At 60.2% G+C, this 26,011-nt stretch overlaps 2 protein-coding genes across 8 annotated transcripts; one reads left to right on the top strand and one right to left on the bottom strand.

The window, feature by feature from the left end:
* The first annotated feature begins 39 nt into the window (after positions 1-39).
* On the top strand, positions 40-14,553 carry GABPB2 (GA binding protein transcription factor subunit beta 2). 7 transcript variants are annotated; one of them, XM_074809551.1, is made up of 11 exons: positions 40-98; positions 1,846-1,908; positions 2,151-2,290; positions 3,304-3,471; positions 3,611-3,805; positions 4,194-4,344; positions 7,220-7,333; positions 8,672-8,857; positions 10,313-10,443; positions 11,253-12,461; positions 13,760-14,553. In XM_074809551.1, the coding sequence occupies exons 3-10, from the start codon at positions 2,183-2,185 to the stop codon at positions 11,538-11,540; spliced, it is 1,341 nt and encodes a 446-aa protein (XP_074665652.1). In that variant the 5' UTR covers positions 40-98; positions 1,846-1,908; positions 2,151-2,182; the 3' UTR covers positions 11,541-12,461; positions 13,760-14,553. The 7 variants fall into 7 exon arrangements, with proteins under 7 accessions (XP_074665652.1, XP_074665645.1, XP_074665648.1 ...); XM_074809544.1 differs by lacking the exon at positions 7,220-7,333; XM_074809547.1 differs by lacking the exon at positions 7,220-7,333 and having other exon boundaries at positions 2,148-2,290.
* Positions 14,554-15,848: 1,295 nt separating this feature from the next.
* On the bottom strand, positions 15,849-25,596 carry SEMA6C (semaphorin 6C). The gene is given in 19 exon segments (XM_074809543.1): positions 15,849-16,620; positions 16,623-17,162; positions 17,641-17,682; positions 17,864-17,910; positions 18,042-18,119; positions 18,683-18,820; positions 19,289-19,528; positions 20,058-20,213; positions 20,306-20,437; positions 20,919-21,136; positions 21,702-21,790; positions 22,034-22,156; positions 22,245-22,335; positions 22,672-22,773; positions 23,193-23,249; positions 23,348-23,405; positions 24,422-24,536; positions 24,612-24,777; positions 25,538-25,596. Coding segments are annotated over 18 exon segments (2,724 nt in total). The 5' UTR covers positions 24,721-24,777; positions 25,538-25,596; the 3' UTR covers positions 15,849-16,231.
* Positions 25,597-26,011: the final 415 nt, after the last annotated feature.

Below are 26,011 nucleotides of genomic sequence, written 5' to 3'. Positions count from 1 at the left end.
GGGCGGGAACAGCCTCGGAGTGGAGGAGGGGGGGGGCGAGGGGGGCGGTGCCGCGCGCCGGGAACAGCCGCGTGCCTGGGGGGGGCCAGAGCCGCCGCGTGAGTGGGGCTGGGGGCGGCGGGGGGACCACCTGGGGGGGGGGGGGAAAGGGGAAGGGGCCCCCTGGGAGGGGAGGGGGGTCTGGGGTGGGGGGACACCCCTGTCGGGGAGCAGCGCCCGGGGCCGGTTTGGAGGGGATGGGAACGGTGTGTGTGTGTGTGTCCCGCGGGGGGGGGGTCCCGTCGGGGTGTCTGTGTGGGGGCGGCACAGGGTGGGGGGAGCATCAGGGCCCCGAGGGGGGTCCCAGCCCCGGGGGACGACGGGCCCCTCTGAGGGGGAGCGGGGCGGGGGGGGGGTCCTCGACCAGGGGAGGGGAAAGGGGCTCCTGTCCCCTACAAGGAGGGGGGGGCTCGGCAGTTTTGGGGGGTCCTGAGGCGGGTCTGTGGGGCTGCCCCACACCGGCCGCTCAGAGGGTTCTGGAGAAGCGTCCTCTTCCCTTTTACTTGTGAAATGCAGCGAGGGGAGGTGGAGGAGTTCGTCAAGAGCAGCCCAAGCTGCGGGTACTGTAAATAACTTTTATGTTTGTAAATAAAAAAAGAGAGGGAGCCTCAGACTTAAATCCCCCCTGAAAGCATCCAGCTGGGAAGAGCGCAGGAATGCAAGGCCTCCAAATAATTAATTTAGTGACACAGGTTCAGTTTAATACGAGAAGTGACTTTTTTATTAAGGATCCGGCTTCTCCTTTCTTTTCCAAACCCACCCAGGGTGGGGAGCGCCGTAAGCTCGTGGTTAACTCCGAACCCAGAGTTCGGTGCAACGAGTTGTGCCCGGAAAACATGCAAGTGTGTTCGACGTGGGCGATGAGAAGGAACGTTTGAAAAATAGTCGGTGTCCCACAAGAAGTGAGAAAGGGGGGAAAAAAAACCCAACCAACCCAAACTGGAAAGTCCTAAAGGGCAGAGGGGTTGTGGTAGTCAAACACATGGATCATAAATGCATCCGAGGTTCTGACTGCAGGGTGAACTCTTGAGTAACTGCTCTGGGCTCTTGACTCCCAAGCTTTATGCTGCACGCAGTAACTGCACGCTTGGAAGAAGCTGCACATCCAAAATAGTCTTATAAAGTGGGATTGTGGAGGGAGAGGATGCGGGCAGCGAGTCCTGATGAGGTTTAGGGGTGAGGTTTGCTGTTTGCCTTTACTTTCAAGGGCTTGTGCTGCTGATAGCTGGTCCTGTTCGTCACTGAGGACAGGCTGGGACGTTTCTCTTGAAAGAACAAGAAATAAAGGAAGAAATAGAGCTTTCCAACTATTTCCTAGAACTGCGATTGAAGGGAAGGGCCTCAGTGCTGCTGGGGGGCTGTTAGGCTGGGTGGCGCGGTGCCCGTTTGCACAGACGTTCGTTTGTAGCCGCTGACTGAAGGCGCCATGTGAGCGAACGGCCTGACTCGAGTCGGCCCTCGACTGGCGTCCCAGCGCAACCCCGTCGTGAGAAAACGCTGTAGTTCACTGTTGCCATCATCACGCTGTGCTTTACGGAGCTTGGAATAAATAGAGACGCTGCTGTGGGGTAGGTTGAGCCCAGCTTTTGGGTTCTGCTCCTTTTACGACCTTGGACGAGTCGCTGGAGTCACCGAGGTTTGTTTTATCCCCTACCAGCAGAGAACAGGGATCGTTCCCCCAGGCTTAGTTGCTAGTGCTGGGGTCAGCGAGAGTGTCTCGGAGATTAAATCATCTTCTTAAAGCGCTTTAAAAAACAAAACGATGTTGTGCGTGGGGCGCCAACGGCTTTGCCGTTGCTTTTACAGGTTCTGCTCTTGGAACTGGATCCACATGGGCAAGTCTTCGTCTCCGTGCAAGGCGCTGTTGAGGTAAGTGGGATTTTGCAGGAGCTCTGGTGGCTTCTGGTGTCTGACCCGTTTGCTGAGCCTGTTTGCTGCCTTTGCTTGATATTTCAGAGCACAGAACTGAAAAATAGAAATATTTATGCCCGTTTATTGATTGTGTTGGGCCTAGTTCTGTATGGGAAGATGGCGTGTCCAGATGGGCACTTTTATCACGTCTCGGCCTCACCGCTCTTTTGTTTCTTTTCTGTTTGTTGCTTTTAAAGCAGCTTTCGGCAAATACTTGTTCCCATGTGTGAAGATGTCCTTAGTGGACCTAGGGAAGAGGTTGCTCGAAGCAGCTCGCAAAGGCGAAGATGACGAAGTGCGCAAGCTGATGGCAAGCGGCGCTCCCTTCACCACCGACTGGGTACGTGGGGGAGCGGGCGCCGGGTGTCTGCGCTCTTAGCGCTGGACCTGAAGGGTGCGGGTGGAACCCGGAGCAGTGAAACCAGGGTGTGGATGGGCAGAAAATGCACCTCTGGATCTCTGTGGTGGAGGGGATTCCAGATAAAGCACTTTAAGAACCAAGACGTTCCTCAGGCAAAGATGAACTGATGTTTGTGTAAGGATTGATCTCAGCCTGATGCCCGCGAGCACAGTGACAGGTACCGTGTTGTCCTGGCCACCGACAGGTACAGGATTCGATGCTTTAAGAGTTGCAGTTCCCAGCAGCAAAATGTCAAGTTGGAAGAACTGTTAAACCTCTCAGTAATAGGAGGTTCTTTTACAAATAGTTTATTTAATTGTTTAAACTTTCTCAATCAAGAAACTCATCTTTATGGGTTTTTTTGTTTCCTTAAAAAAAACCCAAACCCTGAAAACAAACCAGCCCATCCTGGGCTGGAAAGGAAATAAAAGCTTTAACGAAACTGAAGAGTAACAGTTGGATAAACAGGGAGGCCGAGAATCATGAACAAGCCATCAGTAGCCATTTTCCATCACCACTTGTCTTCATTTCCTGACTTATGAGTCGGTTCGTCCTGAGCTTTGCGAGGTGAAGGAGTGAACTGCCCCGAGAGGCGGCAGAGCCCGGTGGCGCTGCGGTAGTGCCCTTCTCTGCACAGCGGTGACCTTGCCTGTCGTGAGATCGGAACGGCAGGGCTGTTCTGCTCTGGCTTGGAAAGGAGGCTCAGGGCTGAGCGAGTGGCACCGTGGAGAAAGTAAAGCGTGTTTGATCTTCAGGTTGAAGATCCCTGAAAAGTCTGAGGTTTATCAGGAAAATTAATGGACGGGCAGCCCCTTATATCTGAGTGGAGGAAAAAAGGATAAATGTGTTTCTTCCAGAAGCTTTGTCGTTTTAATTACTGCCGGACGTACACGTGGTGATGACTGTGGCTGTCCTCTCCCGCTGTGGACTGACTCTTCTAAATTCACCTGCAGCTCGGGACGTCGCCTCTGCACCTGGCTGCCCAGTACGGCCACTACTCGACAGCTGAAGTGCTGCTTCGCGCTGGTGTGAGCAAAGATGCCCGGACGAAAGTGGACCGGACACCACTACACATGGCTGCGGCTGACGGGCACACTCATATCGTAGAGCTGCTCATTAGCGTAAGTACAGCAGATTAGGTCTAACGTTAAGGCTGGTCTAAATCACCCTTGGAGTTGAGCGTTGATGTTGAAATGCACAGGCACCGCCTTTAAGACCCTGAGAGAGGACGGCGCACAAAGTAAAGCTGATTTCTTTCAGAACGGGGCGGATGTAAATGCCAAGGACATGCTGAAAATGACGGCTTTGCACTGGGCGACAGAGCACAACCACCGAGACGTCGTTGAGCTGCTCCTCAGATACGGAGCTGACGTCCACGCTTTCAGCAAGTTCGATAAATCGGCTTTTGATATCGCTTTGGACAAGAACAATCCAGAGACTCTGATCATGCTGCAGGTAGGTCCGGGAGGGAGAAACTTGGTGGTAATTCTCTGCCCCGCAGCTGCCTCTGCGCTAGAGCGAGAGGGATCCTGTTGTGTCCGGTGGGATCATTTTTTGTTTGCAGAGAGAACTGGAAATACGGAGGTGGATGAGGTTTGTTTGATTTCTAAATCGACCGGCGTGTGCCTGCTAGGACTCGGGGGGTGATGATGGGGTTTTATTACCACGCGTCTTGCACCATTGTACTACAAGTTTCCAAGTTTAGGTGGTAGTTTTATCACAGCTTTTTCACTGGTGTCCCTGACGTGCTGCAGAGAGAAATAATCTGCCTCTAAAATGTTTGAACGATGCTAATCAGCACAGAAAGCCTGACGAATGTGTGCCTGACCCTGCTCTTTCCTAGGAAGCCATGCAGAACCAGGTAAACCCTCATCCAGAGAGAACGAACCCCTTCACCAACACTGTGACTCTCACCTCACCATTTCTTCTCACACCAGGAGAAGTTTTCAATCTGGCTAGTCTCGTCTCTTCAGCAGACGCCAAAACAACCTCAGGTAAGGCTTTACGTGACCTTGAGTGGGCAAGTTGTGAAAAAAGTTTCTAAGACTGCTTACCAGCAGAGGGCACATGGTTATTTAGTAGAGGAAAAGTGGTGAAATCCAGCCAAACACACCCAACCACTGCTTCCTGCCCCGGAACATTTTTGCCGTCGAAGGTAACAAAGCAGATTTCTGGCTGATGTAAGTAAAGGTGGTGCCGCTGTGCGTGGCAAAGCTCTGCTGAGCTCAGCTGTGGGGCTGCTCTGTTACGGAGCTTGAGAAAATGGATTTGGCTGATTGCGACAGAGGAATAATGAGAACTGTGGCCTGTGCCAAATCCTGAGCGCTGCCGAGCGGTTGGGGAACAGTTTGCTTTGTTCTTCACTGGCTACAAGAGCTGAGGGGATGTTTCACTGTATGTAAATGTTGAGTAAGGAAATTGCAGAATAAGCAGGTCTCTTGGATATGTAGATTACTCCTTATTTCTTCTGTCCCACATCTTAGATGGAAATAATTATGTTCCTCATTGTTCTGTGAGCCTGATTTTGGTGGGGAAAACACTTTCAAGGCTGAGTGTGAATTCTTTTTGTGTAATTCCAATTTTCATCATAACTCTTAAAGTGAATTTTCTGTATTTGGGGAAATCCAAACCATTGTTTCTTTTCAGTCACAAGGAGGCTACCAAATACAAGTTTTGTGAAGCTATTTGGCCTCATCCTGCAAACACTTCTGCATGTGAGTAATTCTTTGGTTAGTGGGACTGTTCACATGCTGGAGAGTGCTTTGAAAACCCCTGGTTTGTGCAGTCCCACCCCGACCTCTCTGCCTGGGCCTGGCCACGGCCACTTCAGCCACGCTCCAGACTTGCTCTCCAAGCTGCTCGCAGCTTTGGGGCACCGACGACCCCTACTTTGGAGAGGGGAAAATGCGAGGAAAATGCAGCGTGACTGGCGCACAGCATCATCAGTCAAGGACGTTCCACAAACCCAAAAGGGGCATAAAACTTGGGGGGTTTGTAGCTGGGAGGACGCTCTGGCCACGGTCCCGGTGTCTGCAGACGGATCAGGCTCTGCCAGGTGGGAGTCACGGAGGCCAACGCCCTGCTGAAAGGCTGTTAGAAAACTGCTCATTTTAGCTTAAGCACGTTCACAGCCCGTTCGGACCTTCTCCTGGTGTGAATGCAGCCCTTCAGTTGAAATCATTCTTTCTCCATCTCCTCCATCCCTTTGATGTGGAAGTCAACCCTGTCCCCTCTCTGCCTGTTTCCCGCTCGCCCCAGTCCTCGGTGTGTGGGCGAGCGGCCGCAGGCAGCGCTCTGGCTGAGCTCTCGGCCTCGTAAATCCCCGTCTCTCCTCGTACATCCTGCAGCATAATCGTGCGGCGGCGGCGGCTTATTGCCCACATGGGACTGGACTAAAATACCCTGGGTTTTTCCCCCCACGACACTTCAAGGATCAGTAGTAGCCGGGCAGCTTCAAAACAGCCGGTGTCCCCTGCCCTAGGCCACGTCAGGAGGTTTTTTCCTCATTTCCCACAAGAGGGCATCAGCGACTGCGCCTTCATTATCACAAAAATCTCTTATTTAGCACTTCTAGTTAATAATTTTTCCTACCTCTCTTAAATTCCCGATGTCTTCCGTTATTGAAAAAGTTTTTAAATCCAAACAAGTACCTTTAGCTGCTCTGAAGAAAGCTGGTTACAAGCTGCTGAAAACAGTCACTAGTCCTGTGGTATTTTCACGTGCCCAGCCCACGACCTTTTGAAAGTATCATCGTTTGGCAATAAGCCCCTCAATAACCTCCTAAAATCAGGAGCTGGCGTGAAAGAGAGAAAATAGGTTGCAAGGGTTAAGGCGGGGGAACTTTAAATGAACTTCCCTTTGTGTGCTTATAATCTGTTTATCTACGCTGGCAATGAAGTACAGGATCTCTTTTTTTTTTTTCCTTTTTTTAAGAGGAATTGTGGGTTTTATGCACTGAGTTTGCGCCCGTTTAGTTAATTTCCTGTTCATTCTTATGAAGTTGGCCTTTGAATAGCAGTTACTATGGTCAATTGGAGGAAGAAACATTGTTTTTTGGGAACCAAGAAGCCTTGTTTATCTCGTTCAAATCAATACCCCATTGCAGTAACCGGGGTCTTTCCGTTACCCAACCTGCCAGGGGAGGAAGGACGGACCCGCACGCGCAGCTGATCTCAGCGTTGGGGCAAAAGGCTCTGACCTGACTTGTGCTAAAACCTTTGGCCCGTGAAGTCGCGCTGGAGACTCTCCCAAATCGGGAAGAACTGGGGCGCTGTAATTTACTCGTGACAGCTGACGAGTTTAAGATACTCTTCAGCTTTTTGCAGTTTTTGCGAGTTGCAGTACGACGCGAAGCCAGGTAATTCCGTGCGTAGCAACCGCTCTGCACGACGCCCGTCGGGCTCCAGCATCATCAGGCAGCACCGCTGCGTCTGGAAGAGCCGCCCCTGTCTCCAGGGGGGAGCTGGGCAGCCCGGTGGCCCGGCGGGCAGCCTGCCTTCCCCTGCCTCTTACAGCGAAACTGGAGCAAATCGGGTCACGTGTGCTCTGCTTTTTGTTACGTGATTCAGAAAAAACTTAAATACTTGCTTTAAGTTCGATTAAAATGATCATAAAATATTCAGAGTGGGTGCAGTCTGTGCTAAAGTAGCATCAAAGCCCTTTTACAGTCAGCAGGAGGAGAGGCACCTCCTGAAAAATGATCTGTACCACCTCCCTTTCTCCACTGGCCGCTGGGAGCCCAGAAAATACTTCACAGCTGCTGTCTCGATCTCTAGAAGACCAGATTGTTGCGCTCTGAGTGCGTTGGTCGCCGTTGAGGTATGGCAGGTCCTGACAGTCCTTCCGTTTGCCCTCGTCTTTCCCAACCAGGTGACTCTCATGTCTCTACGGCGCAGTTTCCCACTTCAACAACCTCCGTGCTTGCCGCGCTTGCGGCCCTCGCCGAGGTATCGGCACCGCTTTCCAACTCAAACAGAGACCCAGGTAGGGGAAACCGGGCGGATGCCGGTTCAAATTTGTGTAGTTCTGGCGGGTCTCTGGCCAGGAAATCAAAGGAAATGTGAGATGTGGAAGTAAATTTGCCTTCTTTAAGGGTAAGGAGGAGATGACGGTCAATATTTGTGAAGCGGTGGGCTGATTTTGTGGTGGTTTTTTTTTTTTTTTTGTTAATCCCAGTTCAAATTTAATTAAAAAACCAGCAACTGTTACCAGTAGAAGTAACTCCATTTTTGTTAGCCAGCGTGTCTGACCCTGACGTGACAGCGTGTTCCCTTGACGTGCTTTAACAGTTGTATAAAAAAACCCCGGAGCTCTAGAGCGTAGGTTTGCTTCATATCAAAGTAAATGTAGATAAGTATTTAAGAAGGACGTTGAAGTGTTTTCTGTCCCCACTTTGCTGTAAAATGTTGGTAGTCAATGTTCTGAGTCTCTTGAGGCTTTGGTAACTTTTCTTACGGAAAGGTTTGGGCGTGTTTTGTGTTTGGGTTTTTTATGATCTTTTACGGTTTGTTTGTAGAGTGTAATGTTTGACCTTTCATTAACTTCAGATTGAAGAACTTGATAAAGTTTATATAATCCTTTCCCCTTGGAATTCAGTTCTTTTCCCCAAAGCTAAGCGTTTTTCCTAGAACCCAGAGACGAGCAATTTGACTTCCTCAAGCTGCTGGTGCCGCGCCGCCGACGCCTTGACCTGCGGTGCCGGAGTGTTTTCCTCCCTGGCACCCAGAGCGCGCCCAGCGGGTCAGACCCCCCCTGTTTCCTGCGCCGGGAGCAGGATGCAGCCGCAGGGTTGAAATCCTGATTATTTATATGAGCCATTAAGTCACACACAAAGTGTCCCAGGGAGTGGAGTCATCCGGCCACGCTAAATAGCCTCCTCGTGGTTGCCTTGGCCGTGCCCGTGCGGACGGGGCTCTTGAGGCACAAAGAGGGTTTTTTGCGTGTGGTTTGTCTGCGTTGGAGCTGGGGGAAGGGTCACGGGGGGAAGCTTGGCCAGGTCTGTCGGGCAGCTGCCTCCAGCTCCAGGCTTTTTAATTCAGTTCATATGCTCAGGTGCTAGTACTTATTAATTTACCCCAAACCCGCTGGGTTTACTCCAGAACTAGACTTGTTTTGCTAAGGTATAGTGGATTTTCTTTTCTTTCCCCTACTCAGACTTTATTTCTTAGTAACACATTTCTCTGTACTTCCAGCTTGTTTTTCATAAGCAGGCATCCCAGGAGTCTCAAGCCACGTACTTGAGCTTTTTCACTTCAGTTTCTATTCGAGGAAGGGAGAAGGAAACGCTGACTTTTTTTTTTGGCGCTTGCTTTATTTCTCAAGGTAAGACGGAGGAAGTAGCGGAAGCAAATTCCATCGATTCTGCCCTACAACAAGTGGTTGGCAGCGGAGGGCAGCACTTCATCGCCATTGTGACCGACGGCCTTCCCCTGGGCAGCCTGCAAACGGCCATCCCCGCCGGCGGCCTCAGCCAGCCCTTCATCCTGACCATGCAGGATGGGCAGCAAGGTAAGGAGGAGCTGGGCTCGGAGGGCAGCGCTGAGGATTAACTCCAAAAAGACCAAAAAAAAAAAAAATATTAAGTGCTGCCTGTGAGCCCCGTGGAGCCCCGCAGGGCCGGCGGTGGGTGAGACCTGGCTTGAGCCGTGCCTGACCGCTGGGCTCCAGGAGGGGTTAAAATGCCTCTGAGACTTACATCAGCAGTAAAGCTTGCCAGCCCCTTGTTCGAGGCTTAATACACGCTGCTGTGCTTCAATATTTTGGTCTTTGCATTAAAACCAAACACCTTTCGCAGAAATGCCAAGTTCAGCCGTTGTCTCTTCGGCAGCTGGGCGAAGATGATTCCTTTATCTCGTGGTGAACTTCCCTGTCTGGGAGTAAATCGCTCGGCCGATGAAACTGCAGCCTGTTACCTTTAGCAATCACTCCGTTGTTCTTGTAAAACTTAGTATTAGGCCATTAATATCAGCTTAAATCTGCCTTTTCCTCCCATAACTAGTTGTATTGCCTAGGGCAATATAATCTCTCCGTTTTACAAGGCAAATGTAAGTGGTGCTCACTAAATCAGGGCAGAGCTCCAGAGCGCTCGTACAGTGATTTTTCTCTTTCCTCAAGGGATGTAATTCATCAGCCTTGTCTACCACCAACAAGTTTTTCAGCGTGTCCCAGGGATGCTCCGTTATTTGGATTAACGGTGGTGCAGAGGAGGAGGATTAGGAAGCGGAGCCGCTCTCCTGTAACACGCACACGGTGCGACAGCGTGAGATGGTTACATCAGTTCTGCCTGTTCACGGACTTCACGAGTGAAAAGCAATTCTCTAAAGCTGTTAATTGTTCAGAATTATTTGCCAAATTACTACAAGTAATTCCTGGCTTGTAACCCATTCTTAGCCTAAGGAAGACAAAGGCAGAACTGTTCGGGTAGCGCTACCTTCGCTAGCTCACGTGGTGCCTTTCTCCTCCTTGGTTGGACGAATTCTTGCTACTGGCTTCCCAAAGTGAAAACCCCTGTTTGCAGATTTAAAATGTGTTTGTTCTCTGGAGTATTTGCAGCTCTTGCATGCGCTTAAAGCTGATTCAGAGCTTAGCCCCTGCGACCGTGTACTGGAATTTTCGAGAAGAGCTTTCAGTTCCTCCTGCTTAGCCTCTCTCGGCTATTAATTGCATTAGTGAGGCATCAGAATGATAGTTTTTACGTCACATGTTTTCTGAGGTGCAAATCTTTCTGGATTCTGTCAGCCCCGCTGCGGTGAAATACTCGGGTATTTCAGAGGCCTGAATAACAAAAACTGGAGACCCGCTCCAGAGTTTCTCTTCTCTCCGGGGAGACTTCAGCGTTGCCAATCCGCAGGTCTCTTCTCTCCAGACCCGCGCCGATGCGCTGACTTCAGAGAAGTCTTTCGGGAAACATCTGTGCAAAAGCATGTCTCGCACTGTATAATTTGTCACCTTTTAATTTTTCAGTTTTAACTGTACCTGCTGGTCAGGTTGCAGAAGAGACTCTCGCTGAAGACAGAGATGACGCAGAAGAGGAGGAAGAGCCGCTGGCCAAGAAGCTAAAAGTGGAACAAAACGTAGATGACTGGGAAGACAAGGTAGATACTCCTGCTTGTAACTTGGATTGCCGTCGTCTCCTGCGTGTTCCTCTGCTGTGCTGGGGATGTTGGGCTCCTGTTCTGCCCAAACCATCTCGGAACAAAGGAGCAGAGCCCGGGGATGTCTCTGTAACGAGTGCTGCTCCGAGGTGCCCCGCTCTTCCCGCACACGCTCCTGCGGTAGCAGTGCACACGCGAGCGGTTGAGAGCAGCGATGCTCAGTGCAGTGTAGGTAGGAGGAAAAGAGCCAGCTAAACCTCTTGTTGCTGTTTTGCCTGTGCTGAAGCTGTAGCTCAGGGTTTTTAGATGAAACGTGGTCGTTTGCTGAGATTATTTAGGATTTCCTGTAGAAGCACAACACATGGGCCGGGTGTGAGCCAAGGCTCAGCTCTCCCTAAAGCAGCAGGAATGACTCGCCATCATTCTCTGCCAGAGGAACAATGTTCTTCTCGTTTGCCTCCCAACTTTTCAGCACTAACAGCTCTGTAGTCTTCTTGCATCGTGGTCTCACCTGCTTCCAACCTTTGAAATTCTTGATGGTGAGATCCTGCGTAACCCCCCGGCGTGCCTCCCCACGCCACGGGGCTGACACCCACCAGCCAGTCGGGGCCTCCCCGTGTCCCAGCTGCCTCCAGTGACGTGGGCTGAGCAAACCAGTCCAACAGAACTCGACCCGAGCACATTTCTAGCGCCGCCTCAGAGCATTTTGCTTTTATAACTCGTAGCTGTGGGAGCGCTTGCACGCCCCGGTTCCTTCGTGTCGCAGGTTGGGCCTCCATCATGGGCTCTCTCAACTTTGTTTTCCGTAGGACAGCGTTGAAAGGGAAGTGCTGCAGCAGCAGCTGCAGGAGGCGAACCAGAAGGCTCAGGAATATCGCAGCCAGCTCCGAAAGAAGGAGCAGGAGGCGGAGGAGTACCGGCTGAAGCTGGCAGCCATGGTGCGGCAGCAGCCCAACGGCGTGGAGGTGACGGTGCTCGACGAGGTCGCCGAGGGGGACCCGCTTGCGGTAACCCCAGAAGACCTCAAGGAATCGGTGCTGTCCATGCTGCAAACGGATCAGCCCACTGATACCGCTGTGGAAACTGTAACCTCCTAATCCTTGGTCATTGACTGGGTTTTTTAAAGGAAAGTAACTTTTTTTTTCCTTTTCTTTTTTTTTTTTTTTTGGTTCAATAAGGTGCTGTTGGCAAGCGGTGCTGAGAGCAGAGGGCTGTTGGCAGAGCCGCCCCGTCGCCGGGGTCGAAGCTTCCCCAGCCGCTCGCAGCGTAACTCTGCTTTCGGCGCCGTGCCAAAAGGTGCTTTTAAAGCTTGACCTTGAGGGATTGGAAGCCTTTTAACAAAATTTTAGCCAGCGAGTGACCTGACGGCTTATTTGGTGATGTCAATACCTGCTTTGTTGGGGAGTGGAAAAGAAATACCTCGTTGCCAAAGCAGCTGGCGTTAGCGCTCGGCTGCCTGGAAATTACAGCACTGAAAACTGACTTTCTGCAGTAACTGAGGTGTTCGCTCCCTTCCGCGAAGTCGAGGGACCGGATCTGGACCTTCAGAGAAAAAATAGTCTCTTGGGGTGTTGCTTTAAAATCTTCAGAGATGCGGAGGGGATTTCCCCTTTCAGCCAGAAAGTGAATTACATGTTCATTTTCTTCCAAAACCATGAATCTTTCTGATTGAGGCAACCTTCAATGCAAGAGCAAAGGCTCAGTGTCTGTCAGCCGGAGCGTGCACGATACCGGGGAATACCACGCTTCACCCTTGTTGTGTCAGGAACGGTTTGGGGGAGCTCTTCCCCTTAACTACCAAAAGGGATCACAAAAAATTCCTCCTCGATTTTACGGTATTTAGTCAAATGTTCTGTTTGACGCTTTGGTGCTGAACAGTGGCGTTCGCTGATTATGTCTGCAAAACTGTACGTGTGGCGGCTGCTGCGAGACAGCTGGGGAGTGGAGTTGTCTCTGGAGATGCCGCTCCGGCGCGGATCCTCCTGGAGACTCTGCTGGGGCACACGGAGGATCAGGAGGTGATGGGTGACGGCCAGCGTGGCTTCGCTAAGGGCACGGGGGGCCTGAGGAGTTTGGTGGCCTACGCTGGGGTTACGGTGTTGGTGGGGAAGGGAAGGGTGACGTCATCTACCTGGGCTGGTGCACAACTTCGTGTGGTCCTGCACAACATCCTCGTCTCATGAGTTGGAGAGAGGTGGATCTGGTGGACAGGCTGCTCAGGGGAGGAGGAGTTGGCTGGTGGTTGCACTCAGAGTTGGGGTCGGTGGCTCCATGTCCTTGAGGGAAAAAAAGCGGTGACGAGCGATGTCCTCAGGGGCCGGGGTGGGGACACGGCCAGAGGGACTGAGCGCGCCCTCGGCATGTTCCAGCGAGCTGTGTGGGGGGCTGGAGGGAAGGGATCCGTCCCCAGGGGCCTGGGCAGGCTGGAGAGGTGGGACGTGCCAACCTCACGGAGCTCAACAAGGCCAAGGGCAAGGTCCTGCCCACGGGTCGGGGCGATCCCCAGCACAAACCCAGGCTGGGCGAGGAGTGGCTGGAGAGCAGCCCCGAGGAGAAGGACTTGGGGGGGCTGGGGGGTGGAAAACTGCCTGTGAGCCAGCAACGGGCGCTGGCAGCCCCGAAAGCCACCCGTGTGCTGGGCTGCACCCAGAGCAGTGTGGGCAGCAGGGCGAGGGGGGGATTCTCCCCCTCTGCTCCGCTCTGGGAGACCCCCCTGCAGTGCTGGGTCCAGCTCTGGGGGCACCAACAGCAGAAGGACACGGACCTGCTCGAGCGGGGCCAGAGGAGGCCACGAAGATGCTCGGGGGGCTGGAGCACCCCCCTGTGAGGACAGGCTGAGAGAGTTGGGGGGTTCAGCTGGAGGAGAGAAGGATCTGGGGAGACCTTAGAGCGGCCTCCCAGGACTGAAAGGGGCTACAGGAAAGGGGGGAGGGACTCTTGATCAGGGAGGAGGGATAGGACGAGGGGGAACGGGTTTAAACTGAGAGAGGGGAGATTTAGGTGAGATCTAAGGCAGAAATTCTTCCCTGGGAGGGGGGTGAGGCCCTGGCACAGGCTGCCCAGAGAAGCTGTGGCTGCCCCCTCCCTGGAAGGGTTCAAGGACAGGTTGGACGGGGCTTTGGGCAACCTGGGCTAGTGGAAGGTGGCCCTGCCCAGTCTAGATGCCCTTTAAAGGCCCCTCCCAACCCATCCTGGGATGCTGTGACACACGTCACTTTCTTTTTTACTAAACAGCTTTTAAAGATACTAAATCCTTTCCTAATAAGCAGCTGATCTTGTTACTGAAACGTTTGTATTTTTTTTTTGCTCTTTGCAGCCCTGTTTAGCGCAGGGACCCGCTGAGCCCAGCGGATTAGGGGGGTCAACTGCTTGGAAGCACCTCGAGTAATCGCGTGGAGCTTGATGATGAAAGATGATCAAGTGAAGTTTAGAAAAATACCGTCGGTTGCGGAAAAGTTTCAAGGGCGAGGAGAGACTCGCAGCTCCGAGCCGCAGCAGCTGGCCTGCTCTCTGGGGATCTCTGGCAAGAGAAAAATCCGGAGCTCTTTCGGCCCGTAGTTCATTGGTTTGGGGTTTTATAGGGGTGTTTTTGGTCCTAGTTTTGTAACTGTTGGCAGGATTCAAGGCAATAATTCAATTTCATGGACCTCCCATTGCATTTGTCCCTGTTATTTCCACGTGTGTCGGGATAATGCGGTTTTCTCTCGGTTGTGGCCTTTGTTAACGTCTCTTTGCCGATAGATCAGCCCCGACGTCGGAGGCGCGGACTAACGGGCTCGTAAAGGCGTGAACGTACGGTCCCGGCGCCGAAGGAGTTCCTCGCCCCGAGAGGACACGGTTTTCTGCCCCGAAGTGGGCCGGTTCCTGGCGGCTGGGCCCGAAGGGAAGGTGGGATCTGCCCAAATCCCGCCCGCGAGCGCTCGGAGGGTTCCTGTGCCTGCGGGAAAAGCTCCCCGAGCCTCGCCGGCTTTGGAGAATCAAAGTGCGTTTATTTATAACCAGTGTAGCTGTATTTATAAATAAGACTTTTTTAATCTTTTTTTTCCAAAAGATGTTTTGAAGAAGGCTTTAATAATTATTTTTTATGAATGAATATTTGGAGAGACTTGGTTCCTGGCTGTTGATTACTTTGGCGTTTCCTCGCTGACTTTGAGCACAAATTATGTTCTTTTGTTCCCCCGCACACGGACAGTTTGGGTCTGTTTGAGCTCAAAACCTGCATCAGAGGGGCCGGGACAGCATTAAAGTAAACCCAGGCAGGTGGTTCTAACACCCAGAAGCGTTTGCGGGTGTAAAGGGACACTGTCAACTTTGGCCTTTACGTTTTGCCTGAAATTTGTGTTTCTTTGTGAATCTGAAGAGCTCGGCAGCTGTGCTGTGTATAAACGCTGTGTTGTGCCTCCCACAGCACCGCCATTCTCTGTTATTTCCACCCTCCCCCAAAAAAGGCTCAGTTTTGCCAAAAACTCCCTTCAGCTGGGAAACAAAACTTCCCCTTCAGAACAGGAGGGGAAAAAAAAAAAAAAAGTCGGTGTCGCTGGTGGGGGGGGGAGTCGGAACAAACGCCGTGGGACTGGGGGTGTTCGTCGCGCGTCGCCTCGGGCGGGGGCAATCGCACGTTCCTTTTATTTTTAGAAGGGCCCAGAACAAAGCCGAGGAGAATTTGATCTCCGCCCAGCAGCTAGAAAGAATTTAAACCCGGCTGCGTCCTCTGCTCTTCCCCAGAAGGACTTTGGAGCTTTTTGAGCCCAGAGCAGCGGTTTTGGGGCGCGCGGCTGCGCTCCCCGCGCCCACGGCGAGCTGCCTGCCGGCGGAGGCGGCGACTGAAACCCTTTTGCGCCGGATTAGACGCGGATTAAACGGTTCCCGTTACCCCGCGGGGCCAGCGGGATGGTGTAAATCCGGGGGGGCTGCGTGAGGCACCCACAAAAAGGTGAACTAAACCCTCCCCGCCCGCCCGCGCAGGGGAAGAGCCACCCCTGGGTGTCCTCCAACCCCCCCCCGGGGCCGTTCTGGTGCCAAATCGCGGTATTTCTGCAACGGCGCCTTTCTCGGCCCGTTTTGCCCCAGGGTGCCGGGGTGTTGGCCGCAGGGCCCCCACAGGCCCCCTTGGCCCCGTGACCAGGGACCACCCCCCCGTTGGGCCACTTTTTACTGAGGACAAACGGTTGGAAATGTGGAAATTTCAACCTTTATCCTTTTTTTGTAGATTTTTCTTAATAAAACACCCCGACGGCTCTCCTGTCCCCTGCACCAGCACTTTGCCAAGCCCTCGGTGTCCTGGTCACTGCGGGGACACCCCAGGGCCACCCCCCTGTCCCCAAGCTGGCCTCGGGGGTCTGGTGGCCCCTTGTCCCCGCCCTTGTCCCCCCCTCACCCCGGACAGAGCCAGGCGGGCACCGGCGCGGGGGCCACCACGTCTTTAATCGTGCGGGACCGAGCCCTGCTCCTACACGGTAGGACGAGCCCGGCCCTAGCAGGGTTGGGGGGGCCACTGCATCCCCCCACATCCCACCTGGTGTCCCCAGGGGGGGACAGTGGCCCCAGCGACCCCCAGAGTAGCCAATAAATTAAAAAGGATCAAACAAACAAACAAACAAAAAAGGCCCTGGGGAGATGAGGCCACTCTGAGAGGGGGTGGGGGGGACATGGGGACCCTTCTCCCCCCTGGGGGGGGTGCAGTGGGGGGACATGGGGACCCTCATTATTCTGGGGGGGGCAAGTGTGGCAGCACAGGGACCCTCATCACCCCGGGGGGGGGGGCAGTCTGGGGACACGGGGACCCTTGTCACCCCGGGGGGGCCACCCTGGGGACACAGGGACCCTTGTCAACCTGGGGGGGGGGCAGTCTGGGGACACAGGGACCCTCCTCACCCTGGGGGCTCACCCTGGGGACACGGGGACCCTCATGGCTCAGGGCACAGAGCTGGGACCCCCCCCTGGGTGCTGGTCCCATGGGTGCTGGGGACCAGGACGTCCCCGTGTCCCCCCCACCGGCCCCACGAGGGGTTTGGGCAGCACCAGGGGCTTGGTGGCCAGGGAGCGGTGCAGGGTGCCGGGGCGGGGGCCCCCGGGTGGCCCCCCCAGCGAGTGCATGCGGGTGAGCCCCCGGGCCAGGCCCGGTGGTCCTGCGGGCGGCCCCCCCAGAGAGTGTCTCTGTGCCAGGGGCCGCCGGGGCGGGGGGGGGCTGTCGGGGGGCACGTCCAGCCGCCGGAGCGTCGCGTCGCGGGGGGCCGGGGGCAATGGGGCGCCCGGCTGCACCCGGTTGGCGAAGGAACCGGTGCCCGGGGGGGTCACCGGCCACCCCGAGCCCCCCGCCCCGTGCAGCCGCTGCAGCAGCAGCTCCTCCAGGGTGGCTTTGGCGGGGGGGCCCGGCCCGGGGGGCTCCGGGCACCCCGGGGTGCCGAGGCGGGTGTCCTGGCCGCGTGTCCTGGTGGGGGGCTGCAGGGTGGCCTCGGGGGTGGGTGGCTCGGGGGGGTCCCGCAGGCCCCCGGCCGCTCCCTGGGGCAGCAGCGGGGGGTAGAGGCGGGGGGCTGGCGGCTGGGCCGGGGGCCGGGGGGCGGCGGGGGGCTCCGGGGGGCCCTTGGGGGCGGCGGGGCGGCGGCAGGAGGCCCCCAGCAGCCCGGCGGCCAGGGCGCCCAGCGCGAAGGCCCCCAGCACGCAGCCCACCAGCACCGGCACCGGCACCGCCGCCGCCCCCGGCCCGGCCCGACGCACCCCTGCGGGAGCACCCGTCAGCCCGGCACCCCCGGGGGGCCCCTTCTGGTCCCTGGGGTCTCCCTCCCACCCCTGGGGTCCCTCCTGGTCTCTGGGGTCCCCCCACCCCATGTCTTTCTCCTGTCCCCAGGGTCCCTCCTGGTCTCCGGGGTCCCTCTCCTGTCCCTGGGGGTCCCCCCACCCCAGGTCCTTCTGTCTCCGGGGTCCGTCCTGCTGCCCGGGGTCCCTTTTCCACCCCTGGGGTCCCTCCTGGTCCCTGGGGTCCCCCCGCCTCAGGTCCTTCTCCTGTCCCCAGGGTCCCTCCTTGTCCCCCTGGGGTGCCCCTCCCACCCTGGGGTCCCTTTCCCATCCCCGGGGTCCCTTCCTCGTCCCTGGGGTCCCCCCACCCCTGTGATCCCTCTCCCATCCCCGGGGTCCCTCCCGTGTCCCCAGGGTCCCTCCCAGTGGGTGTCCGGGGGGGACAGACAGGGTGTCACTGACCGTGAGCCAAGTCCCCGTCACCGTCCCCCGCAGCTGGTGCCTCTGTGAGAGCAGAGGGGGGGTCACCGCTGTCCCCCTGATGTCCTCCACATCCCCCGGTGTCACCCATGTGTCCCTCCCCGTCACCTCATGTCCCCAGAGGTCCCCAGGGTGACACTCTATGCCCCCAGATAGTCCCACGTCCCCAGTGCCCCCCAGTGTCCCCCATGTCCCCCCCCTTCACCTTGGCAGGTCCCGGGGGATCCCTCCATGTCCTGCTCAAAGCCGCTCCTGGGGCACGTGGAGGGGGGACACACGTCACCCACCGCCCCCAGTGTCCCCCCTGCTGCGAGGAAGGGACCCAGGAGATGGCAGGGGGTGGGAGGAGCCCCCCAGGGGGGGTGACCGCGGGGGACACTTACGGAAGGTCCTCGGAGAAGGGGACGCAGCCCCGGGGGGGCAGCCAGACGCAGTACGGGTCCCGGGCGGCCAGGCAGCTCCTGGCGGGGGGGGCAGGCACCGGGTGCTGGAGCCGCCCTCGCACGTCCCTGTGCCCTCGCACGTCCCTGTGCCCTCACACGTCCCTGTGCCCTCACACACCCCCAGCCCTTGCACACCCCTGTGCCCTCACACGTCCCTGTGCCCTCGCACACCCCCAGCCCTTGCACACCCTCGCACACCCCTGTGCTCTCACGTTTCCATGCTCTTTGCACACTCTTGTGCCCTCATACACGCCCTGTGCCCACATGTGCTCCTGTGCCCTCGCGCACCCTCGTGCCCTCGCACATCCTTGCACGTCCCAGTCCCCTTGCACACCCCTGTGCCCTCGCACACCCCTGTGCTCTCCCACATCTCTGTGCCCTCGCACCCCCCCGCACCCCCACACACGCCCCGTGCCCACGTGTGCCCCTGTGCCCTCGCACGCCCCCAGCCCTCACACCCCCCCGCACATCCCTGTGCTCTCCCATGTCTCCGTGCCCTCGCACACCCTCGTGCCCTTGCAGACCCCTCGCGCACCCCCGTGCCCCGCCCCGTGCCCCACACGCCCCGTCCCCCCGCTCACCCGCGGCAGGCGCCGTGCCGGGCGCAGCGGCTCAGGGGCAGACGCACCAGGCACCCGGCAAAGGCGACGAAGAGCTCCCGGCCCGGCGGGTGCAGCTCCAGCCCCAGCACCCGGCTGGCACCCTGCGGTCCCTGGCACCTGCACCCCCCCCAGCACCCATTGTGACTGCACACCCCCCCCCCAGCACCCGCAGCCCCACGGCACCCATCAGCAACCCCATGGCACCCGCATGGCCCCAGAGCACTCATCAGCACCCTACGGTACCTGCATGACCCCCCAGCACCCACATGCACCCCCCCCAGCACCCATCAATGCCCCACAGCACCCACATGGCCCCCCCAGCACCCATACGGCACCCACACTACCACTGCACCCATCTGTGCCTGCTGCCCCCAGCACCCATGGGCCCTATGAGCCCCCCAGCACCACCAGCACCCACAGCCCCGTGGTGCCCACGAGCCCCCCCCCCAGCACCCATGGGCCCTGCGAGCCCCCCAGCACCACCAGCTCCATGGTTCCCACGAGCCCCCAGCACCCACCAGCACCCACGGGCCCTGCGAGCCCCCCAGCACCCCCAGCCCCGGGCACCCAGCACCTGGTACTCACCGCCCGGGGTCGTAGAGGCTGATCTCCTCCAGCAGCAGCGTCTCAGAGCCGGTGTCCCCGGTGTCCCCCGGCCCGTGGCTGTCGCTGGGGGGTGCGGGGGTGCCGCCGGGGTGCTGGGTGGCCCCGGGGTGCCACGTGGGCACCAGGACCTTCAGCACCCGCCCGTCCTCGGCGCCCAGGAAGAGCACGGTCTGGTTCCCCCACGGCCCCGCGCCCGCGTCCACCGCCAGCTGCGTCAGCCTGCGCCCAGCACACCCTCGCACGGGGCCTTGCACGGGGCTCGGCAGCCGCTCGCACGCCCTCACACCAGGGGCTCACACACCCGCGCACCGGGGCTTCGCACGCCCCTGCATGGCACCCTTGCACACGCTTGTGACGGGGCCTCGCACGCTCTTGCACACCCTCGCACCGGGGCCCTCGCACCCAGGTCTTACACACCCTCACGTGGCCTCGCACCAAGGCTTTGCACGCCCATGCACCAGGGCTTCGCACACCCTTGCACCGGGGCTTCGCATGCCTGTGTACCGGGGCTTTGCACGCCCCTCGCACCAGGACCCCTCGTGCACCCTTGCCCAGGCACCTTCCACGAGGACCCTCCCTGCGCCGCAGCACCCACAGGGCTGGGTGCTCCCCTCACCCCTCTGCACACCCACATCCTCCTCGCACAAGCCACCCCCTGTCCCCAGGGCCACCCTGTCCCCGAGGTCACCCGTCCCCAAGGGCACCCGTCCCTGAGGTCACCCATCCTGGGGGCACCCGTCCCACGCACCTGGTGCCGGTGCGGGTGAAGAGGGGCCGCCCGCCGGCGGGTGCCACGGCGCCGTGCAGCAGCGGGTGCTCCTTGGCGAAGGTCAAGGTCTCGTCGGGGAAGTCCCTGGAGGTGACGATGCCGGCGGCCGGGCCCGTCCCAGCGCAGCAGCCCGGCCTGGGGCACGGCCAGAGTTGGGGACCCGGGTGCCCGGTGGCCACCACACCCCGGGGGGGACCCGGGTGTCGTGGTGGGGGGGGGGGTGGTACCTGGGTCGGGGCACCCTGTCCTCGGGCACCGGGGCCCAGGTGCCGGCGGCGCCGCGGGGCTCGGCGAAGGGGCCCTCGAACGCCCGTTCCACGTCCGCCAGGTAGAAGGCGCAGACGGCCGAGCCGGGGATGCTGCGGGGCGGTGGCAGGAGGTGGCACCGGCGCTGGGGACACCCCTGTCCCCTCCCGGGGCTGCCGGGCCGGCCTGGGTTTGGCCAGAGCCCTTCTGTGTCCCTGCTGGTCCCCACATCCCCTTCCTGTGTCTGTGTCCGTGTCCTGTCCCACTATGTCCCCATGTCCCCATTGAGCCCATCCCCATGTCCCCATGTCTGTCCCCATCTCCTGTGCCACCATGTCCCCACTGAGTCCATCCCCATGTCCCCACATCTGTCCCTCCCATGTCCTCATCTGCTGTGTCCCCATGTCCCCATGTCCCCATTGAGCCCATCCCCATGTCTCCACATCTGTCCCTCCCGGGTCCCCACGTCCCCATCTCTCCTGGCCCCATGTCCCTGCCTACATCCCCCCCCGCCACGCTCCCCTGCGTGCCCACAGCCCCAGGTCCCCTCGGCCATCCCCGTGTCCCCCCGTCCCCGTGTCCCCACCGCCGTGCCTGTTGGGCTGGGTGCCGAAGAGGGCGAGGACAGCGGGGCGCCCGTGCAGGGCCCGGGGGGGTGTCACCGCCTCCAGGACGTCGAAGTAGAAGACGGCGTCCCCGGGGACGGCGCAGAGCAGCCGCACCTTCAGGAAGGACGTCCAGCGCCGCTCCAGCACCCGCGGGGAGCCCCCCCGGTCGTTGCGGCACACCCGCGCCACCCGCGCCACCACCACCTGCGCCGGCACCCAGGGGTGTCAGCACCCGGGGACCCAGGACATCAGAACCTGGACACCCATGGGTGTCAGCACCCGGGGACCCAGGACATCAGAACCTGGACACCCAGGGGTGTCAGCACCCAGGGACCCAGGACATCAGAACCTGGACACCCAGGGGTGTCAGCACGCGGGGACCCAGGACATCAGAACCTGGACACCCAGGGGTGTCAGCACCCGGGGACCCAGGACAGAGGCAGCTGGGCATCCATGGGTGTCAGCACCCCAGGACCCATGGGAATTGGCACGTGGGCACCCATGGGTGTAAGCACCCAGGGACCCATGGACATCAGCAGCTGAGCACCCATGGGTGTCAGCACATGGACATTGGCACCCAGGCACCCATGGGCGTCAGCACCCCAGGACCCACGGGAATTGGCACCCATGGGTGTCAGGACCCCAGCAGCACCCTGGGAGCCAGCAGCACCCGGCCAGACACCCCGGGGGGGCACTGGGCTCTCCCCTGCCTGGTGCCAGGGGATGGGTGCTGGGTGCCCCCCCGTGCCCCCCCCGTCCCCGCACCCACCTTGCCCAGGGCGCCGAGCTCCACCGCCACCTCCCTGAAGAAGAAGTAGACGTAGGGGCCGTAGGGCAGCGCCTGGATGAAGTGGGGCTCTGGGGGGGGGCCGGGGGGGGCCGTCAGCCGCCTCCTGTCCCTGCCCGCCCCCCCCGTGCTCAGCCCCCCCATACCCCCAGCCCCCACGTCCCCCCCAGCCCCTACCCCATCCCTATGCTCCCCTACACCTGTACCCACCCCCCACCTCCAGCCCCCCGATACCCCTGTCCCCCTCACCCCCCCATATTCCCCCCCCTCCCCACAGACACCCGCCCCCCCGTCCCCCCCCGGTCGCGGGGTACCCTGCAGCCAGCGGGAGCTGTACTTGAGGGTGCGCAGGGGGGGGCGCCCGGGGCTGAGGCTGCGGTAGATCACGGCGTCGCTCGCCTGGAAGTCGGCCACCGTGGCCGAGTAGAGGCTCCCGTCTGCGGGGGGGGGACACCGGCGTCAGCCCCACCCTGGGCACCCCCGTGTGCGTTCCCCCCACCCCGACCCCCCCCTCCCAGCACCCACCGATGAAGAGGGCGACGACGCTCTGCTTGGCGTCGAAGGGGCACCGGGCCTGGCCGCTCACCTCCTCCCCCTCCTGCGCCAGGCTGCTCACCTGGGGGGGCCGAGGTGATGAGACCCCCCCGCTCCTCACACCCTGAGACCCCCCCGCTCATCCCACCCTGAGACCCCCCCCAGCTCCTCACACCCTGAGACCCCCCCACTCATCCCACCCTGAGACCCCCCCCCGCTTCTCACACCTTGAGACCCGCCCCCCCTGCTCCTCACACCCTGAGACCCCCCCCGCTCCTCACACCCCCCTGCTGCCCCAGCACAGAGGCGCTGAGGCCGCCCACACTCGCCACACCTGTGGCCACTGCCCCGCTGCGCCCCCACAGGGCTGAGACCCCCCGACTCGTGACACCCGCCCCCCCCCCCCAGGCCCCCCCACCTGGTAGGTGCGGCAGAGGGGGCTGAAGGCGTTGGTGCCGCAGGCCAGGAGGGTCCCGGCGTCGCGGGGCACCAGCACCCTGATGTAGTTGTGGCACTCGTCCTGCGCGGGGCCGGGGGGGGCACGGGGGGGCACGGGGGGACCCGTCACCCCCACCTCCTCCTGCCCCGAGCGCCCTCTTTGCCCTCGTCCCTTCTATCTCCCCCACCCTGCACCTCCCAGCCTGTACCCCCCGTGTTTCCCTGTACCCCAACACCCTGCACCCCCACCCCCCCACCCCGTACCCCCATGTACCCCTGAATCCCTCCCCATGTACCCCCTGTACCCCCCATCCTGTACCCCCATTCCCCCACACCCCCCTACCCCCCACCCTGTACCCCTCTGCCCCCAAACCCCCCGTACCCCCCTGTACCCCCCATACCCCCCCGTACCCCCTTGTACCGCCCCCATACCCCCCCGTGCCCCCCCCCGTACCCCCCATACCCCCCTGTACCCCCCCGTACCCCCCCGTACCCCCGTACCTGCCGCCGGCCCCTCATGGCGCAGTTCTCCCTGTCCCGCGCCTCCCAGGTGAGGTGCTGCCGGGTGACAGGGGCGGGGGGGTGGGTGTGGGCATGGGGACCCCCCCCGGCCCCCCCCCGTGTCCCCGGGGGCAGCAGCCCCGGCCCCCCCTTACCCGCTCGGGGTACAGCGTCCCCTGGGCCTGTCCCAGGTCGAAGGTGTAGATGTGGTCCCTGGGGGGGGAGGGCGTGAGCGTGCGAGGGGGCACCGGGACGGGCGGGGGGACGCGGGGACACGGAGGGGGCCGGGGGAGGCAACGCGGGGGCACAAGCGCGCGCAAGCGTGCGGGTGAGCACAGGCGGAGGCAGGTGGGGGCAGTGGGGCTCGAGTGTGTGGAAGAGTGTGCGAGCGCACACAAGTGTGCATAAGCGTGCACAAGCATGGGCCGGCACGCATGAGTTTACACAAGCGTGCACAAGCACAGACAAGCGTGTACAAGTATGCACAAGCTTGTACAAACACAAGGCCTGTACAAGCACCCACAATCTTGCACAAGCACATAAAGGGGGAATGAGCTTGCACAAGCACAGACACGCATGTACAAGCATGTACAAGCATGCAGGAGCTTGCATAAGCAGACAAACGTGCACAAGCGTGCCCAAGCACACGGAGAAGTGTGCCCAAGCACAGAGAAGCGTGCCCAAACACAGACAAGCGTGCCCAAGTGTGCCCAAGCACAGAGAAGTGTGCCCAAGAACAGACAAGCGTGTCCAAACACAGACAAGCGTGCCCAAGTGTGCCCAAGCACAGAGAAGTGTGCCCAAGAACAGACAAGCGTGTCCAAACACAGACAAGTGTGCCCAAACACAAACATGCCCAAGTGTGCCCACAGACAAGCGTGCCCACAGACAAGCGTGCCCAAGCGTGCCCACAGACAAGCGTGCCCAAGCGTGCCCAAACACAAAGTGTGCTCACAGACAAGCGTGCCCAAGTGTGCCCAAGCACAGACAAGCGTGCCCAAGCGTGCCCAAACACAAACAAGCGTGCCCAAGCGTGCCCAAGCCCGAAGCGTGCCCCAGCGTGCCCCAGTGTGCCCAAGCATGCCCAAGCGTGCCCGAGCCCAAAGCGCGCCCCAGAGCGCCCCAGCGTGCCCCAGTGCGCCTGAGCGTGCCTGAGCGTGCCCGAGCGTGCCCGAGCCCGAAGCGCGCCCCAGCGTGCCCCACGTGCCCCAGCGCGCGGCCCCGCTCACCGGGCGGCGACGAGGAGGGTGCCGTTGAGGCGCAGCATGCGCTGGAAGTCGAGGCCGAGCGGGGCCGAGCCGTTGTCCCCCCCGAGGCCGCCGAAGCGGGGGTAGGCGGCGGTGGCTGCGGGGACAGGGGGGGACGCGGTGACACCCCGCCGGCCCCCCCAAGGCCCGGGCCCCCCCCGGCCCCGCTCACCTGCCAGCCCCACGGTGCTGCGCGCTACCAGGTCCCGCGGGAAGGACGGGGCGGCCCCCCCCGGGGCGAGGAGGAGGAGGAGGACGAAGGGCAGCGGCACCCCCGGCATCGTCACGGGGGTCCCACGGGACGCGGGGCTGAGGGTGACGCCCCCCCCCACCCCGGGCTGCGAGGGGCCGACCTCAGCGCGGGGAAACTGAGGCACGGGGGGGGGGGCACAGGGCAGCCCTGGGTGTGGGGACAGCGGGGACGTGCTCCCAGTGCTCCCAGTGTCCCCTCCCAGTGCCCCCAGTACCCTCCTCCCGGTGGTCCCAGTGCTCCCATCCCAGCACCCCTGTATCCATCCCAGTGTTCCCAGTGCCCCCATTTCAGTGTCCCCAGTACCCCCCCGCTCCAAGGGCCCGTCCCAACGCCCCCAGTACCCTCCGTCCCAGTGCTCCCAGTGCTCCCAGTGCTCCCAGTGCCCCGGGCACTGCTGCCAGCAGCGCCGGGACACCACGCACGGCTGTGCGCACCCCCACACCCACTCAACCCCCCCACACCCCAGCAGCACCCCCGGCACCCACCTGCGCCCTCACAGCACCCCGAAACACCCACCTACACCCCCCAACGCCCTCACAGCACCCCAAGTGCCCCCCAACATCCACCCAACACCCTCACAGCACCCCAAGTGCCCCCCACCCACACCCCCAACACCCTCACAGCACCCCACCTACACCCCAAAACCATCCACCCCAACACCCCCCCAACAGCCCCCTGGATCCTGCCCCACCCGCACCCCCAGCGCCCCCCAACACCCCAAAACACCCCAAACCCACCCCGCCCCGACAACCCACCGTCCCCCCACAACCCCCCCCCTGTATCTCGCCCCGACACCCCCCCGCCACCCGCCCCCCCCCCCCCCCCGACCCCTCCGCGCTCGGTACCGGCTCCGCTCCCCGAACAGCCCCGAGCGGCTCCGCCCCGGAACGGGCCGGGACCGGCCGGAGCCGCGGCCGGGGGCGGGACCGGGGACCCCCGTGGGACCCCCCCCAGGACACCCCCCCCCCCCCCCGCCGGGGCCACCCTATAGATAGGCGTTAATTCCCGTTAATGAGATGATCCTCATTAGCTGCCGAGGGGTGGGGGGGGGGTGGGGGGGGGTCGGCTTGCACACGCGTGTGCACCCACGCGTGGGAGCGGGCACAGCCCCGCGCACCCCCGCGCCGCCGGCTCCCGTGTCGCTGCACACGCGTGTGCACCTGCCCCAGGGGGACTGGGAGCTACTGGGAGCGACTGGGAGTTAGTGGGAGCTACTGGGAGTTACTGGGAGCCACTGGGGTCCCCCCCAGGTGCCACTCAGGTTCCGGTCCCCACGTGTCACCAGCACCCCCGGGGGGGCCAGCACCCCTTGGGGACCT

This window comes from Strix aluco, chromosome 30 (genome assembly GCF_031877795.1).
Source record: "Strix aluco isolate bStrAlu1 chromosome 30, bStrAlu1.hap1, whole genome shotgun sequence".
In the NCBI taxonomy this organism is placed as follows: domain Eukaryota; kingdom Metazoa; phylum Chordata; class Aves; order Strigiformes; family Strigidae; genus Strix; species Strix aluco.
Note: the sequence above shows the minus strand (reverse complement) of the source record. Positions and strands in the feature narration are given on the sequence as shown.